This window comes from Aedes aegypti, chromosome 3 (assembly GCF_002204515.2).
Source record: "Aedes aegypti strain LVP_AGWG chromosome 3, AaegL5.0 Primary Assembly, whole genome shotgun sequence".
NCBI classification, from domain to species: Eukaryota; Metazoa; Arthropoda; class Insecta; order Diptera; family Culicidae; genus Aedes; species Aedes aegypti.
The window spans coordinates 190844244-190858978 of record NC_035109.1 but is presented as its reverse complement, the minus strand read 5'-3'; the positions used below and the strand labels follow the sequence as shown (position 1 = coordinate 190858978).

Genomic DNA, 14735 nt, shown 5'->3' with positions numbered 1-14735 from the left:
ATGTTCCTTTTGTTATCATTTATACACATTTATACACTCCCGATGTGGGGTATTTAGTTATATATGACATTGATATACTCCCTCACGATCTATTTCATTTCATTATAATATCCAGGTGAAACAACAGCAAGCTGAAACGGTACGAGTGGAACTGCCGAAGATAAATCTGGACAACTACCAGCTTCCATGGGACGATGCCGAAGCAGATCAACGTGAAGATGACGAAGATGCTGACCTCAATGGCAACAGCGACGACGAGCTGACTGATTTGGAGTCCGATTTCGATGAGGACTTGAATACATCAGAGCTGAACAAGAACCAACCTTTATGGGTTTTGCCACTGTATTCTATACTGTCCTCGGAGAAGCAGCAGAGGGTTTTCGAAGAACCACCGGAAGGAACGCGACTTTGTGTTGTGGCAACCAACGTTGCCGAAACTTCCCTTACCATACCCGGGATCAAGTATGTCGTAGACTGTGGTAGACAAAAGACCAAATTGTACGACAAGGTCACTGGAGTGACGGCCTTCGTGGTAACCTACATAAGCAAGGCATCGGCCAATCAGCGTGCCGGTCGAGCCGGCAGAGTGTCCGCCGGCCATTGCTATAGACTGTACTCTAGTGCCGTATTCAACGATGAGTTTTTGGAATTTTCTCAACCGGAGATTCAGAAGAAGCCGGTCGACGACTTGATGCTACAGATGAAATGCATGGGAATTGATAAGGTCGTTAATTTCCCGTTCCCTTCGCCGCCGGATCGCACACAGCTGGAAGTGGCAGAAAAACGGCTCATCATGATGGATGCCTTGCAAGAGAGTATCGTAAATAACAAGAACAAGTCTCAAACTCTCAGTCGCATTACCAAGCTTGGTAAAACGATTGCCGCGTTCCCAGTTGCTCCTCGATTTGGCAAGATGTTGGCCCTCAGTCATCAGCACGATTTACTCCCGTACGCAATATGCATGGTGGCTGCTCTGTCCGTGCAGGAAATATTCCAGGAGGTGTCCTTATCGGAAGATTCGACAGATCACCAGAAGTGGCGCACGAAAAGGAAAGCCTGGGCTGGAACTGGGCATTCCCTTATGCTTGGAGACCCTATGATTCTGCTTCGTGCCGTCGGAGCAGCTGAGTACGCTAACAGCAAAGGTCGTCTGGCGGAATTTTGCGAGGAAAATGGCATTCGACTGAAAGCTGTAAAGGAAATCCGTAAGCTGCGAGTTCAACTTACCAACGAGGTAAATGCCAATCTTAAAGATCTAAATCTAACCGTAAATCCGGCCATGCCACCACCAACCGACATTCAAGCGAAGCTGTTGCGTCAATTGATGCTGATTGGCATGGCTGACCAAATTGCCCGCAAAGTACCGGAGTCCGAAATTAAGCTTAAGGCCGATCGTATCAAATACAAGCACGCCTACAATCTACCCAACATGGAGGACCCCGTCTTTATGCATTCGAGTTCCGTACTGCGCAAACGGGATCCCGAGTGGGTGTGCTTCCAAGAGGCGTACGAAACGGTGGAAGGTGGCAATGCCAAAATGTTCATTCGCGGCATCACGGCCATCGAACCGGAATGGTTGGTACAGCTGATACCCAAGTACTGCAACATTGTTCGCGTGTTGGACGAACCCGAACCGGCGTACCGTTTGGACGAAGATACCATCGTTTGTTGGGTGCAAGCTACGATTGGCAAGGCCGGATGGCAACTGCCACCGGCGGAGGTGGACATGCCCAAGGATACTTCCCGCTGCCAGTGAGTATAGATTTCTAATTTTGTTGAATTGTGTGCGCCTGCAACTATTCTTCCATCCGCAGATACTTCACCAAATTCCTGCTCGCCGGGGTAGTTTATCCAAAACTGAAGCAGTTCAGAAAATCGCTGCTTTCCTCACCCGAATCAGTACTGAAGTCGTTTTCGTCGTCAATTCCGCGAATTACCACCTTTGTGAGAACGCTCCAGCAAAACGAAGTTTACGACCGAAGTCGCCTGGAAGAGCTATGGAAGACGGATAAGAACTGTACGTTTGTTTGAAACTACCGACAAGCCATTACATAAATTTCCATTTACCTTTTTTTTCGCAGTTCTACTTTCAGAGTACCAGCAATTTTTGCCCATATCCTGTCATGCGGATGTTGAGAAACTTTGGCCTCCCGTTGATTGAAAGGTAACTTTATTATGTTTTATGTACATAAATGTTTCAGTACGACACGTGAAAATATCGTTACTTGATATCACCTTTCCTTGTGTACAGATCTAAGCTTTGTAGGTACTTGAAACAGAACGGAACGCGAATACTCAATCTATTTGAAAATCATTCTTCGCTCAGTCTGTAGGGACATTTGCTTTTGATTTGTTGAAAGCTTAAAAGTGGTGAACTCGCCAAGGGCGAAAAGATAAATAATAATAATATTGAAAGCTTTTCAGGTTAGCTACGTACTTCGATAGCCAACACAGTTCTATAGGGCTAATAGTTTTACCAAATGTACAAACTGGTGAGCTCGTTTCATGTCGTTTATTCAATTTAAAAAAAAAAAAAAGACAATTTACACCGTCTTCAGCCAAAGGCTGCACAGACTGAACAATCACGAACATTAGGCAACGGACAACACAGAACACCCAGTAGCCCAGTAATGAATTGTTCGTTTTTGACGAAAAGTTTTCACCGACTGGAGCGGGAATCGAACCCACCCTTCGTGGCACAATACGCCTAAACGACTGACGCCGCTAACCGCAAGGCCATGAAGCCCACACCGACCAACCAATTGCGCGTGTATCTCAACACAAACGTTTGTTATACCTATTAAAAAAAACTTACCTATAGGTTGTTGCTTTGCACTCGCCCTGTTCATCAGTGGAATGAATTGCGAGAAATTTTGAAACGCCAGCGCATGTAGTTTTTCTGCTGCTGTTGCGTTTTGTTCGAACTATTTATCGTGTATACGATTCTCCTGGGCTTGGAATTATATTTTCCAGGGAGCGATGAATTTTGATAATTGATCGCTGTTGTTAGTAGTTTTGATTAGATGTTGGGTGAATTTCAAAGCAATGGCAACCTCTTTACTACAAAATTTAGATTTTATCTTCTGATCTAAAGATTCTGGTTAAACTACTGTACTATGCAGTTGGGCTGCACTACGCTATCACTCATCAAAATTACTTTCACTTCGGGGAAAATATAATTTCAAACTGGCTAGAAGATTACAGACTGAGGGTGGGTTAGGAGCACAATCAGACCCTTGAATGTGCAATGTGGGTTACTAAATTGGGAATGCCATTGACGGTTTGTAATCTTCTACGAGGTTTTTGAAAACCAACAGGGCGCGTGCACCGGGTTGCGGATAGGAGCAAAGGGAGATCAATAGCATCTACCTAAAATAATAGAGCAAAAAAGCCGTTCCATGATTAGGTAATGTTTAGCGATCTTCTATGGTGTTCTAGTACTATAAAATTCTTCACTCACTGAGAATTCTGGCCTTGATAATATCAATAGTGATAAAAGCATAAAATAATACCTAATATTTAATAAGTACAATGTAGCTTCAATGTAGTAATAAATGAAATAAAATCAATTTTCTATACTTGACAAGGTTTTGAAGAGAATCAATGAGTGAAAGAACTACCTATTAGAAAAGCCACATTAGCTAAGGCTATACATATACAAATGTTGGTCATAGGGTCATGGCGAGCATGCGGTATGTATGTCTATGACTGATTCTTATCTAATAGGGGCACTAGAAGACCACGCGGACAATTTCGAAACAAATTATTTTTATACATCGGTCTTACGATCCGAAAGGCTCAGCTATGCTGCAAAGTTTTTGTAAGCTATTCATTACTGCTGTTCAATTGTTTATAATTCTAACAAAACTACATAATTAACTCATTACTAATCACTGTTCCTATATTCTCTTTTTCTCTCCTTCTTATCTGTGGCATGATTATGAGCATCACTAATATAATGCATGAGCATGCACAATAAGAATAATTTCAGGATTGAAAGCATTACATGGATACCTGGATAGAATAGCTTCGAAAAGGATGCTCAAAATAGAATATTTCTGGTCAGGGAAGTATTATCATCAAGGGTATGTACAATTTTTCCACAATTGACTAATAGATCACACAAACAAATGAACTAATAATATCAAATATTTGTATATAAAGCAGCATCGTCAATCAGTGCAAAAACAGATAAGGTTTGTAAAGTTGTCACCATCGATTGAATTGCGCTCTTTATAGTAATGTTCAATCAGTATCAATATCTCCTAAAGCGTCGCATCGTGCCATCAGCAGCTCTTAGCATCACTCTCATATTGTTATTGTTTTGTTGTTTATAAAATTTCTAGAAAGCGATCAGCATACTCTTTCTTACTTGTACAATGGCCGATCTATCTGGAATTTTAATAAGTCAAATCAAACTTAAAAACTCAAATTAAATTGCTTTCAGCACATTTACATTTTGCAGCATTAATCGCATTATTGTGTCAAGTCTTCTCCAATTCCCTATACCCTACCCCAACCCTTCTTATCCTTTCCGATGGTGTTCAAGTGGTCCGCATAGACTATTACGGCCATTACCTATCCCTTCCCCCGGCTTTGGACTGACTTGCGCTCTCATTGCCCCACCAAACGCTGCAAAATGAAAATGAAACTATTTATCGTGTATACGATTCCGTTCGTGGCAAGTGAAACGAATAACAAAATGATTTTGAACACGGTGAAATTTTTGTCCCCCATGGCTCCTCACGACCATCATTGGTGAATATAGCTGTTTTCCTGGAAACCTTGGGCTCCAATTTGATACCATGGAAACAGCCTCCAAAATGGGATCCGATACAAGTTTGTGTGTGAAGTAGAAATCCGAAGCCGCAATGCAGAGGAACAAGGAAGGCAATCAGTTTTGTTACTCCAATGGATCTTCTGTGGAGCTCCGTATGCCAGCAGCAGGAATCGTGTGTTCGATGTCCCTCCAGAGATTGACGACAAGGATTTATCTTTGGCGTTGGGAAAATATGGCAAGATTCATTGGACATAACGGGAGCAGTTTCCAGCTGGACTCGACCTCGATCATTTGTATACTGGTGTGTGAGGTGTGTATATTAGACCTGTTCACTTTTTCTAAGGTACCTTTGCCACATCATATTCCGAATTTATTTATCAAAATAAGTTATCTATCTAAAAATGAGCCAATTTGTTAAAGTTTTAGAGGTGACACCTTAATTTTGACATTTAATATTATTAAATCAATTAACTCATTACGCGTGGTAAAGATGGACAAATTATGGGTGAAATTATGAAAAAAAATCCACGTGCTCGGCTGGGATACAAGAGCATACAAGAGTCCTGGGTTCAAATCCCAGCCGAGCACGTGGATTTTTTTCATAATTTCACCCATAATTTGTCCATATTTACCACGCGTAATGAGTTAATTAATTTAATAACCATGCGGATTGGATTACCGAACAGCTCAATATAAGTGTCAGTTTATTATTAAATCGATTTTGTGGTTTTTTGGACCTTTCCACCGCAATGCGTCCCTGAAACTCAAACATATCATTGAAAATAATTTGAAAATACCACTAGCCTTTCGCAAAAAAAATGAAACATTGGGTCAAATAATTACAAACGTTAGCTTGATTGGTGTGAACAAAAAGATAAAAAGGTTATCCCTTATACTAGGTTCATACCTTACCGTCTACTCTATTTTGAGCTTATGGTGATGAACTGCAGGGTTCAAATGTATGACGTCTAAATCATGGGTAACGTGGTTTTCATAGACTGCCAATAATGACACTACCGAAAGCATTGTCGTATATGTGGAAAGAAGTTTAGGAAATGATTGGTTCGACCAGAAGTGCCAGAGTTGTTAAAGATGAATAATGCAGCGCGGGCTGCAATGCAAACGGTGGATACAGCAAATCTGCCTATTTCATGAGAAAAAGCGCCGCATTGATGAGGTACTGTTGAGACAGCAACGGAAAGATGCTTCGGATAGTCCTTTTTTCTAAGCAATGGGGGGTATAATCTGCTCAACAGACTCCGGACCGAGGTCCGGGAGTGTGGGGTTGGGGACCATTTACTACATGCAAGCAGTAAACAGGACTACACCCCCGACCCACTAAACCATTTCCATTGCCGCCAAACCCTTCGTCTCTCCGGGACCACCAAGAAGGCATTGCTTCGGAAAGGGGCTATTGCACATCGCATCCTCCAGGTTAGCTGCGTAGCCATGCAGCAACGAACATCGATGACACGCTTAGGGGGGTCCACCAAGGTAGCATGCTGGCGCATTGCCAGCTTCCCAGGTGATCCTCACCTTCCATTGTCCGCTGAAGGCGGGCAGGGTCGACCACTACGCCCGCGCCCAACTGCACCGCAGGTATCAAGAACTGATACTGCGGGCTTCGCAATTTGACCTACTGAAGGCTCAGGCCCTATCAGCTAGCACCAGCTGGGAATGCTGACGAAGGGGCTTCCACCTGCCCCGAACAACCAGAGCTCGTATCCAACCCAGTAGGCCGGCGCCACGACAGCAGCGCTACCAGGATGTTCTCCCCGCGGCCACTTAATCGCTGTAAGGGTCGATTTCGACCGTAGGGCACCGGTATGACCTACGTAGCCGACTGCGAACCCTTGGACCACCTGTTGTTTAGCGTCTGCACTAGTCACTCATCGAGTCCACTCGCCACCTCCTTTGGAGTTCCGAGACGATGTGGGTGATAGCCGATGAAACGGCATTCCAGCCAAACTCGTCTTCACACATCCTCTGGACCAAATTGTCCGGAGTCGTGTCCCGACCGCATGTGGCAAACATGCGGTCACGCATTGTGCGGAAACGCGGGCACACGAACAAAATGTGTTCCGCCGTTTCCTCTAAACCTGCACAAACTGGACATTCGGGAGAACCCGCATGACCGAAACGGTGTAGATACTGTCTAAAGCATCCATGACCCGAAAGGACCTGTGTTAGGTGGAATGTTAGTTCCCCATGGCGCCTATTGACCCAGATATCTAACCTCAGAATCAACCTGTGAGTCCACACTCCCTTGGTGGAACTGTCCCACGCACGCTGCCATTTGACCATGGAGGCCAGTCTGGCAGTCCTGCGTATGCCTCTTGTGCCGCGCCTTTCGAAGCACTCTATGTCTTCCATGATAAGGATACCAATAGGCACCATACCGGTGATGACGCAGAGTGCATCGTATGACACGGTACGGTACGCGGTCGCAACCCTCAGGCACATTAGCCTATATGTACTCTCTAGCTTGCTACGGTAGCTATCGGTACTCAAAGCCGTGCCCCAAGGCGGGCCACCATACCTCAGTATGGACGAGGCGACACTGGCCAGAAGCTTACGCTTACTGGCGTACACCGCAGAGCTATTGGACATCATCTTGGACAGTGCCACAATAGCTGTGGAGGCTCTCTTGCAGGCATAATCGACATGGCTATCAAAGGTAAGCTTATCGTCGATCATCACCCCCAAGTGTTTGACGGAGCGCTTCGAAATGATCGTGCAGTCGCCTACACTGATCATTGCTTGCTGCACCGACTTTCGGTTGTTGACAACAACAGCCTCAGTTTTGTGGTGAGCCAATTCCAGTTTCCTGGAGCTCATCCACTCCTCCACAATTGCGATCTAGTGGGCTGCAGTCAATTCCACTTCTTCGATCGATTCACCGTAGACCTCCAGCGTAATATCGTCGGCAAAGCCAACGATGACCACACCCGCCGGGAATTTCAATCTCAACACCTCGTCGTACATGACATTCCATAACACCGGACCCAAGATGGAAACTTGCGGGACTCCTGAGGTTATGTGAAAGCACTTCCGACCCACCTCTGTGTCATAGATTAATACCCGATTCTGGAAGTAACTTCCGAGAATCTTGTACAGGTACTCGGGTATCTCCAGACGCAGGAGCGCATCAGCAATAGCCGCCCAACTGGCACTATTAAATGCGTTCCTTACATCCAGAGTCACTACTGCGCAGAAGCGAATACCCCTCCTCTTACGCTGGAGTGCTATCTCAGCGGTTTTCTTAACCGTCAGAATAGCGTCTACGGTGGACCTCCCTTTCCGAAAGCCGAACTGGTTGCTTGAGAGACCATTTACACCCTCGGTGTACCTCAACAGTCTGTTGAGGATGATCTTCTCGAGCACCTTCCCCACCGTGTCAATCAAGCATATTGGTCTGTACGCCGACGGGTCACCGGGTGGTTTCCCCGCCTTTGGCAGTAGTACCAGGCTCTGCCTCTTCCACACAACTGGAAATACTCCCTCGTCCAGGCATATCTGCATAGCAGATCTGAACATACCGGGAGCCTCCAAGATTGCGACTTTGAGGGCCAGGTTTGGAACTCAGTCCGGACCTGGTGCCTTCCCCATTTTGCAATCCGTACAAGTTCCTCATCGGTTACTCTATCCTCATCGCCAGCCCCAATCCCCGGCTGTCCTACAAAAGGAGGCCATGGGCTAGGGTTGTGGCGCGGAAAGAGTCCCTCGATGATCCCCTCCAGCATCTGTGGAGATTGCTCCGTAGGAGCAATTACACCTCTTGTCTTCGCCATTACGATCCTGTAGGCATCACCCCACGGGTTCGCGTTGGCACTCTGACAGAATCCCTCAAAGCAGGCCTTTTTGCTTGCCCTTATCTCGGACTTCAGCGCGACTTTGGCGTCGTTCTTCACGCTCCTGCTCGGCACGTGCTCGCTGCATCCGCCTCCTGGCCCGTAGGCAGGCACGGCGCAGGTTCGCAATTGTTTGAGTCCACCAGTACGTCGGTGGTCACCCATTTCTAGGGTGTACTTTCCTAGGCATGGTCGCATCGCATGCACGCGAAAGCACCGCTACCAGTTCTTCCCCGCTTAGGCCGAGTAGGTTACGCTCACGACGGAGCGCCTCCCTAAGTACTTCGTCATTGAAGTACGATGTCTTCCACCTACGAGGGGCTTGACCTAGCCGCTTCCTCTACGCGCTGCCTGCTGTTGTTGTAGTCGATACTGTAGCGAACCGCCAGGTGGTCGCTGTGAGTGTAGGCATTGTCTACCCTCCAGTTCGAACTAATCGTTAGGCCAGAACTACAAAAAGTAACGTCGATAATCGACTCCGCTCCGTTTCGGCTGAAGGTACTTTTGGTACCAACATTAGCCAGATCGACATCTAGCACGGCCAGTGCCTCTAGCAGGATTTGACCTCGCTGGTTCGTGATACGGCTTCCTCATTCCACGGCCCAGGCATTGAAGTCACCCGCTATTACTACTGGCCTTCGCCCTGTCAGCACGGTCGTCATACAGTCCAGCGTCTGCGCGAACCGCTCGGTCGACCAACTCGGAGGCGCATAGCAGCTACAGAAGAGGACCCCGTTTACCTTGGCGATCACGAAGCCCTCGTAGGTAGTAGACACCAACTCATGAACGGGGTATTTACCCGTCGTCCATATCGCCGCCATTTTTCCGGATCCATCCAAGACCCAGTCAGATAGTCCTTTAGCATGACTCGTTTGTACTGGGTACATGAATCAGCTTTTTAGCTGAAATTTATTATGGATCAATTATCATCAAATTGTGCATGAAATAGCAAATTTACTCACATTTCTAGTCCATAAATGCAACATGCCACTGTCCAACAATTTTACATTAGATTGAAGTTCAACTTTAAATAACTTCAAGATATATTTTAACAGTTCAGTTATGTCTGCATGTACTAGGTAGGAACAAATTCTATTCAATTCATTATGCATGACAGATCGGTACGAATACTTGTGTGCTGTAGTTATTGTACACCACGGATTTATCCTGCATGTGGATCGTGTGACCCTATCGCACCGGGGAGCTGATTTCTCGTCGTTCGGAATAGGTACAATGCCGAGAGATGGAATAAGTTGTATAGATCTCAAGGAATGCTGAAGTTCTACCATAAGTTTAGTGCATCCCGCAAAGGCTTCGTGCAGGGATAATAACGGTTGATAACAGCTTGACGGACGGACGCAAGGTGATCGAAAAGTGAACGCAGCACTACAATAAACACCTGAATGGCGAAGACGATCACTACTTTAACGCCACACTCAAAGCCGTCTATTATCTGTGTTGCTGGGAGGAGTTCGGGCCATCATCTTGGAAAACACTTTTTGGAGTATGTTGCTCGCAAACTCAAAAGCTGTGTAAATTACATTGATTTTATGGTACATAAATGATACAACTTACAGATTTAGTCTCCTATTCACAGTTCAAACCCCACGAGTCTCATAGCACTAACTTCCTATGCTCAATCCTATAATTAGCTCTATTGATGATAAATTCATTAATTCAGACCCCTCTAGTGAACGGTATCAATTCCTACGGTAAATATTTCACTGTAATAAAAATATGGTTCGAATAACAGACATAGTACTTACTATTATCGATCAAGGTATACAGGTATGTTCCGTTTTTATCACGTTCCGATTTTGTCACGCTCCGATTTTGTCACGTTCCGATTTCGTCAACAAATTATTCCGTTTTTTTTCAACACAAAAAAATTATTATTTTTTTTTTTTTTTAATTCTCAAAATGTTTCGAATATAAACTAAATACTTATTTTAAAGCAATTGAAATGCTTTTTAATAGCCACAGAGTTGAATTTTCGTCATTTTATTAATATTGAGCATCTACGATACATGGTAAATGTCAAGTCATATACGAATAAATAAGGTTTGACTTCTTCTTATGCAATTATTCAATTTGAGTTTTCAAACGTACCATGTTCTGTTGGATAAGATTGGTCCATCTTTCTACAATCGAGAGTTGCTCTGGCCATGTCCTAACAAAACGTACTTAAAAGAGTTGCAGAGACCTCTCCTTATTCTTCGACCTTGTCATAGTTTGGACATTAACTTCTATCTCTCAAACTCGATAGCATTGCTCAAATTATAGCAATCAGCAATTGATTAGATCCTGTTCCAAGGGGTAGGGGAAGAGGTCCAGCAAAACTAAGCAATTTGTAGAATACTTGTTTTTGATTAATTATGATTCGTGGTTTACGGCTAATGAGCCGAGTTAAAGTTTGACAACTATCGAAAAACTAAACATTACATACGCTTTGCATTTGTTCATTTAATCCAATTGCAAAGTGTATGAAATGTTTAGTTTTTCAGTAGTTGTCAATCTGTAGAAGATTTTGTTGCCAGAACGGGCTGATAGACTTACATGATTATTTCACTCTTGCATTGGTCAAATGCTCTGACGTGTTTGAGTGAAGGAAACGATTTGTAAAATTATCTGTAATAACTGTGTTGGTTTTCCAGTGACAGTTGGTGACAGGTTCCCTTAACTTTTGGGAGCTCGCAATCTAAGCCAGCTATCTCCTCTCTCTCAGTTATTTAATATTATTTGTACTCAACAAAAAACTACAACTTAAGTTAGTTTATTGCCAGTCTATGTGTGGTCTTACGTACAGTTCTAAACGCAATGATAGCGGAACCGGTTCACCACCATGAATCACACCATCTCAACTAAGCTTTCAACGAACGAAAGTGAACCAAGTCTGGGTCGACAAGCATGCTACAGTTCATGCTGGCGAACTGGTTCCGCTTTCCGTTGCCGTTCCGCTATCATTGCGTTTGGGAATCCTTAAAGCTAAAAGGCGATGGTGGTGCTGTTCTAGATTGGCGATTAGTGCATCCTTGTCGAAGTTGGTGGTAATAACTTTAGAAGAAAGATCACCACAATCATTTTAATGTTAAATTTGGCAATTCAAAGCTCAGGAAACCGTAAACAGATAGAAAAATCCATGTAAATTTCAGCGTAAAATAATGCATATAAAGGGAATGCCAGATTTGTCGCAAATTTACATGACACATCGTGTAAAATTACACCAACATCATGTAAATTTATGCCAATTGTCGCGAAATCGGTTAGAGCCCATGCTAGATTACACGATGTCTAGCGGAAACTTACATGATGTTATTGTAATTTTACACGATGTGACGTGTGAATTTGCGACATTTCTGGCATTCCCTTCATGTGCATGATTTTACGCTGAAATTTACATGGATTTTTCTTTCTGTGTAAGTATTCATTTCAATTGCAAAACTTTCACAACATAACTCCACATTTAATCATCAATCGGTTGTGACCTGAGACGAGACTCGCGAAGACGGTCTTCTTTTTCTGTGATTGCTGAGATTTTTTTCTTATTCCACTTTGTGTTTATACCAATTATGCGGATGCTGTTCAAATCCTCACATGAACCTCTCAGCAAAAAATAATTGAGTTTGCATCACAGCGAATCATAAATAGCCGTTTGAGTGAAATTTCATGCCAGCAAACGTAGCAGACATTAGAAATAATTAATCTTCTGCTTAGGTTTATCAGCAACTTTGGAAAAAACTGCTCCACCGACTGAGGTTTTTAATAACAGTTTACTTTGAACACAATACTTTTCACTTTTTCAGTCATAAAAACGGTGGGCTGCATTTGACGTTTCGTGAGAGGGGAATCTGGGCTGCATATGACGTTGATATTTTTCCTCTTCGCGAGTCTCTCTCAGGTTGTGACCAAAAATGCAAAAAATGTACCGTAAAATGGGGTGAAGTTGATCACTTTTGAGAGATTCTGTTCTATAATTCCAAGTAGGATGCATGTATTATCATCCAAATATTTTTTAAACCTGTACTGAATGGATGTGTATCGAATTATACAAACGGAATTTTGACAAAATCTTGTCGTAATAAAAGAAACATTTTTCAGAATTGGAGTTCTTGATTCCGGGGTGATGTTGATCAGTTACTGCCGTAGGTTTCATAAATTAAAGAGATGTGTTATTCACTAAATTTGAGTTCACGAAATCCGAATCAAAACTCGAAAAATCCAATTTTTTTTGATAAATCGGTCAAATTTAGAATTAAATGTTATTAATTGCAGAATACATCACATTAAACGCCTAAAGATATGCAATTTTCTTCGAAATTAGTAACTCGCTCACTAAAAGAACATGGTGTTTCTCTGAAAATTAATTTTAATCCTCAATGCTAATTAAAAACTGGGTTCACTGGACATATCTGGAATGCATGAAACAGTTTATTTAAATGGTGTCTTTATACAGTTCATAAAACATTCCTAAAAATCTGTTTTCCATGGTATAATTATCTTGAATGTCAAACCGAATTTAGGAACATCAAGCGCAGCTATCAGGTAAAGCGACATCACATAAATTGTGATATTTGAAATCGGATCATAGCTCTCTTGACAGTTTATACATGAGGGTACGGGAATCAACTACACCCCGAATTACGGTACCTTGGCAAAAAAGCTCACAGTTGATAATTGCGGTAGTGTATATAAGAACTCTAAGATGAGAAGAAGGCTCTTTCTCAGTTGGGATGTAATGCCATAAAAAAGAAGAAGAAGAAGAAGAAGAAGGATGAGGATGAACAGTATAAAAAAGAAGTTGTTTCTTGTTTAATCTTTCTTTAAAAAAGTGATCAGCTTGCCTCACTTCATTGTAGATATTTTTACAAATATGGTGTACCTTGTGATGCATAGGACATTTATGTGATTATCGTTTCAATATTCTATATTACTTTTATTGAAATTCTAACTAAGAAAACTGAAACTATTAATGATTTATATCAAAATCATATTGATTGATAGGAATCTGCAATCAACTTTCATTACGAGCCTATAATAATAAACAATCTTAATGGTCGGCACAGCTCTTAAACGTCAATACTGTGCATTAATATGATGAAAATGTGTATTATCCTGACAAAACTGCAATTTTCATTTCAAATTTGTAAAATATTTTGTCTAAGAAAATTATTCCGTTTTTGTCAACTGAAAATCGCCGATCGTGTTGATAAAAACGGAACATACCTGTACCACTATTTCTATTTTTATTTCAGTTAATCTCAATTTAATTATCTAGCGAATCTCAATAATCTAAATTTTCATCATTACAATGCCGATAACATTCCAATATGTCAGCGCCCTGTGTTTATATTGGCCTAGCCATGCGCTTAGACATAGTCATGCACCACAGATAGCGTTCACACAAAAAAACCCTCTCACTCCCGGCATAACAACCTGTAACAAACAAGTTCGTGCGAAATTATCAAGCGGTTTCATCGACGGCCGCTCGACAACAGACCAGATAATTTGCATGCAACAAATTTTCCAGAAATGCCGCGAGTACTCGATCCCTACGTACCACCTGCTAATCGATTTCAAGGCAACATACGACAGTATGGACCCTGTAGAGATGTGGAGGATCATGGACAGTATGGACCTGGTATTGATATGGAGTATCGGACAGTGTTCAAAATTGCCTGAAGATTTCGGTAAAACACTTGTTTATATGAATTCCGTCGACAGGGACTTTCGTTCCTGCTCTTCAATATTGTGCATGCAGGTGTCATGCGGAGAGTCAAAATTTACAGTCGAGGTACGATTTTCACAGGATCTGGTCTGTTTGTTTGCTTTGCGGATGCTGTGGAAGAATATAGGGAGAAAAATGAAATGCAGATGTGTTGATTTAAAAAATCTGGAGAAATTTTGCTTGATTTGTGGGAAATATGTAGAGGAATTTCTGGAAGTCTGAAAAAAACTAGAACTAAAAACTAGAAAAAAAAAAACTAGAATTCCTGAAGCTTTTCCTTCACAAATCCAAAATTACATTGTTGGATAATAATCGCATAAGGGCACGTTGTAAGTATTCAAAGGAGAATTTCACATATCTAAATATAGCTTAACACGCA

At 42.6% G+C, this 14735-nt stretch overlaps 1 protein-coding gene across 1 annotated transcript in view; it reads left to right on the top strand.

Moving 5' to 3' along the window:
- The window catches only part of LOC5568853 (probable ATP-dependent RNA helicase kurz), a 28249-nt gene extending 26033 nt beyond the window's left edge, over positions 1-2216 (top strand). The window contains exons 4-6 of the mRNA XM_021848996.1: positions 116-1752; positions 1815-2017; positions 2082-2216. Of these exons, the coding sequence (XP_021704688.1) occupies positions 116-1752; positions 1815-2017; positions 2082-2161 (1920 nt within the window). The 3' untranslated portion in view covers positions 2162-2216. The remainder of the gene's footprint in view (positions 1-115; positions 1753-1814; positions 2018-2081) is intronic.
- The last annotated feature ends 12519 nt before the right edge of the window (positions 2217-14735 follow it).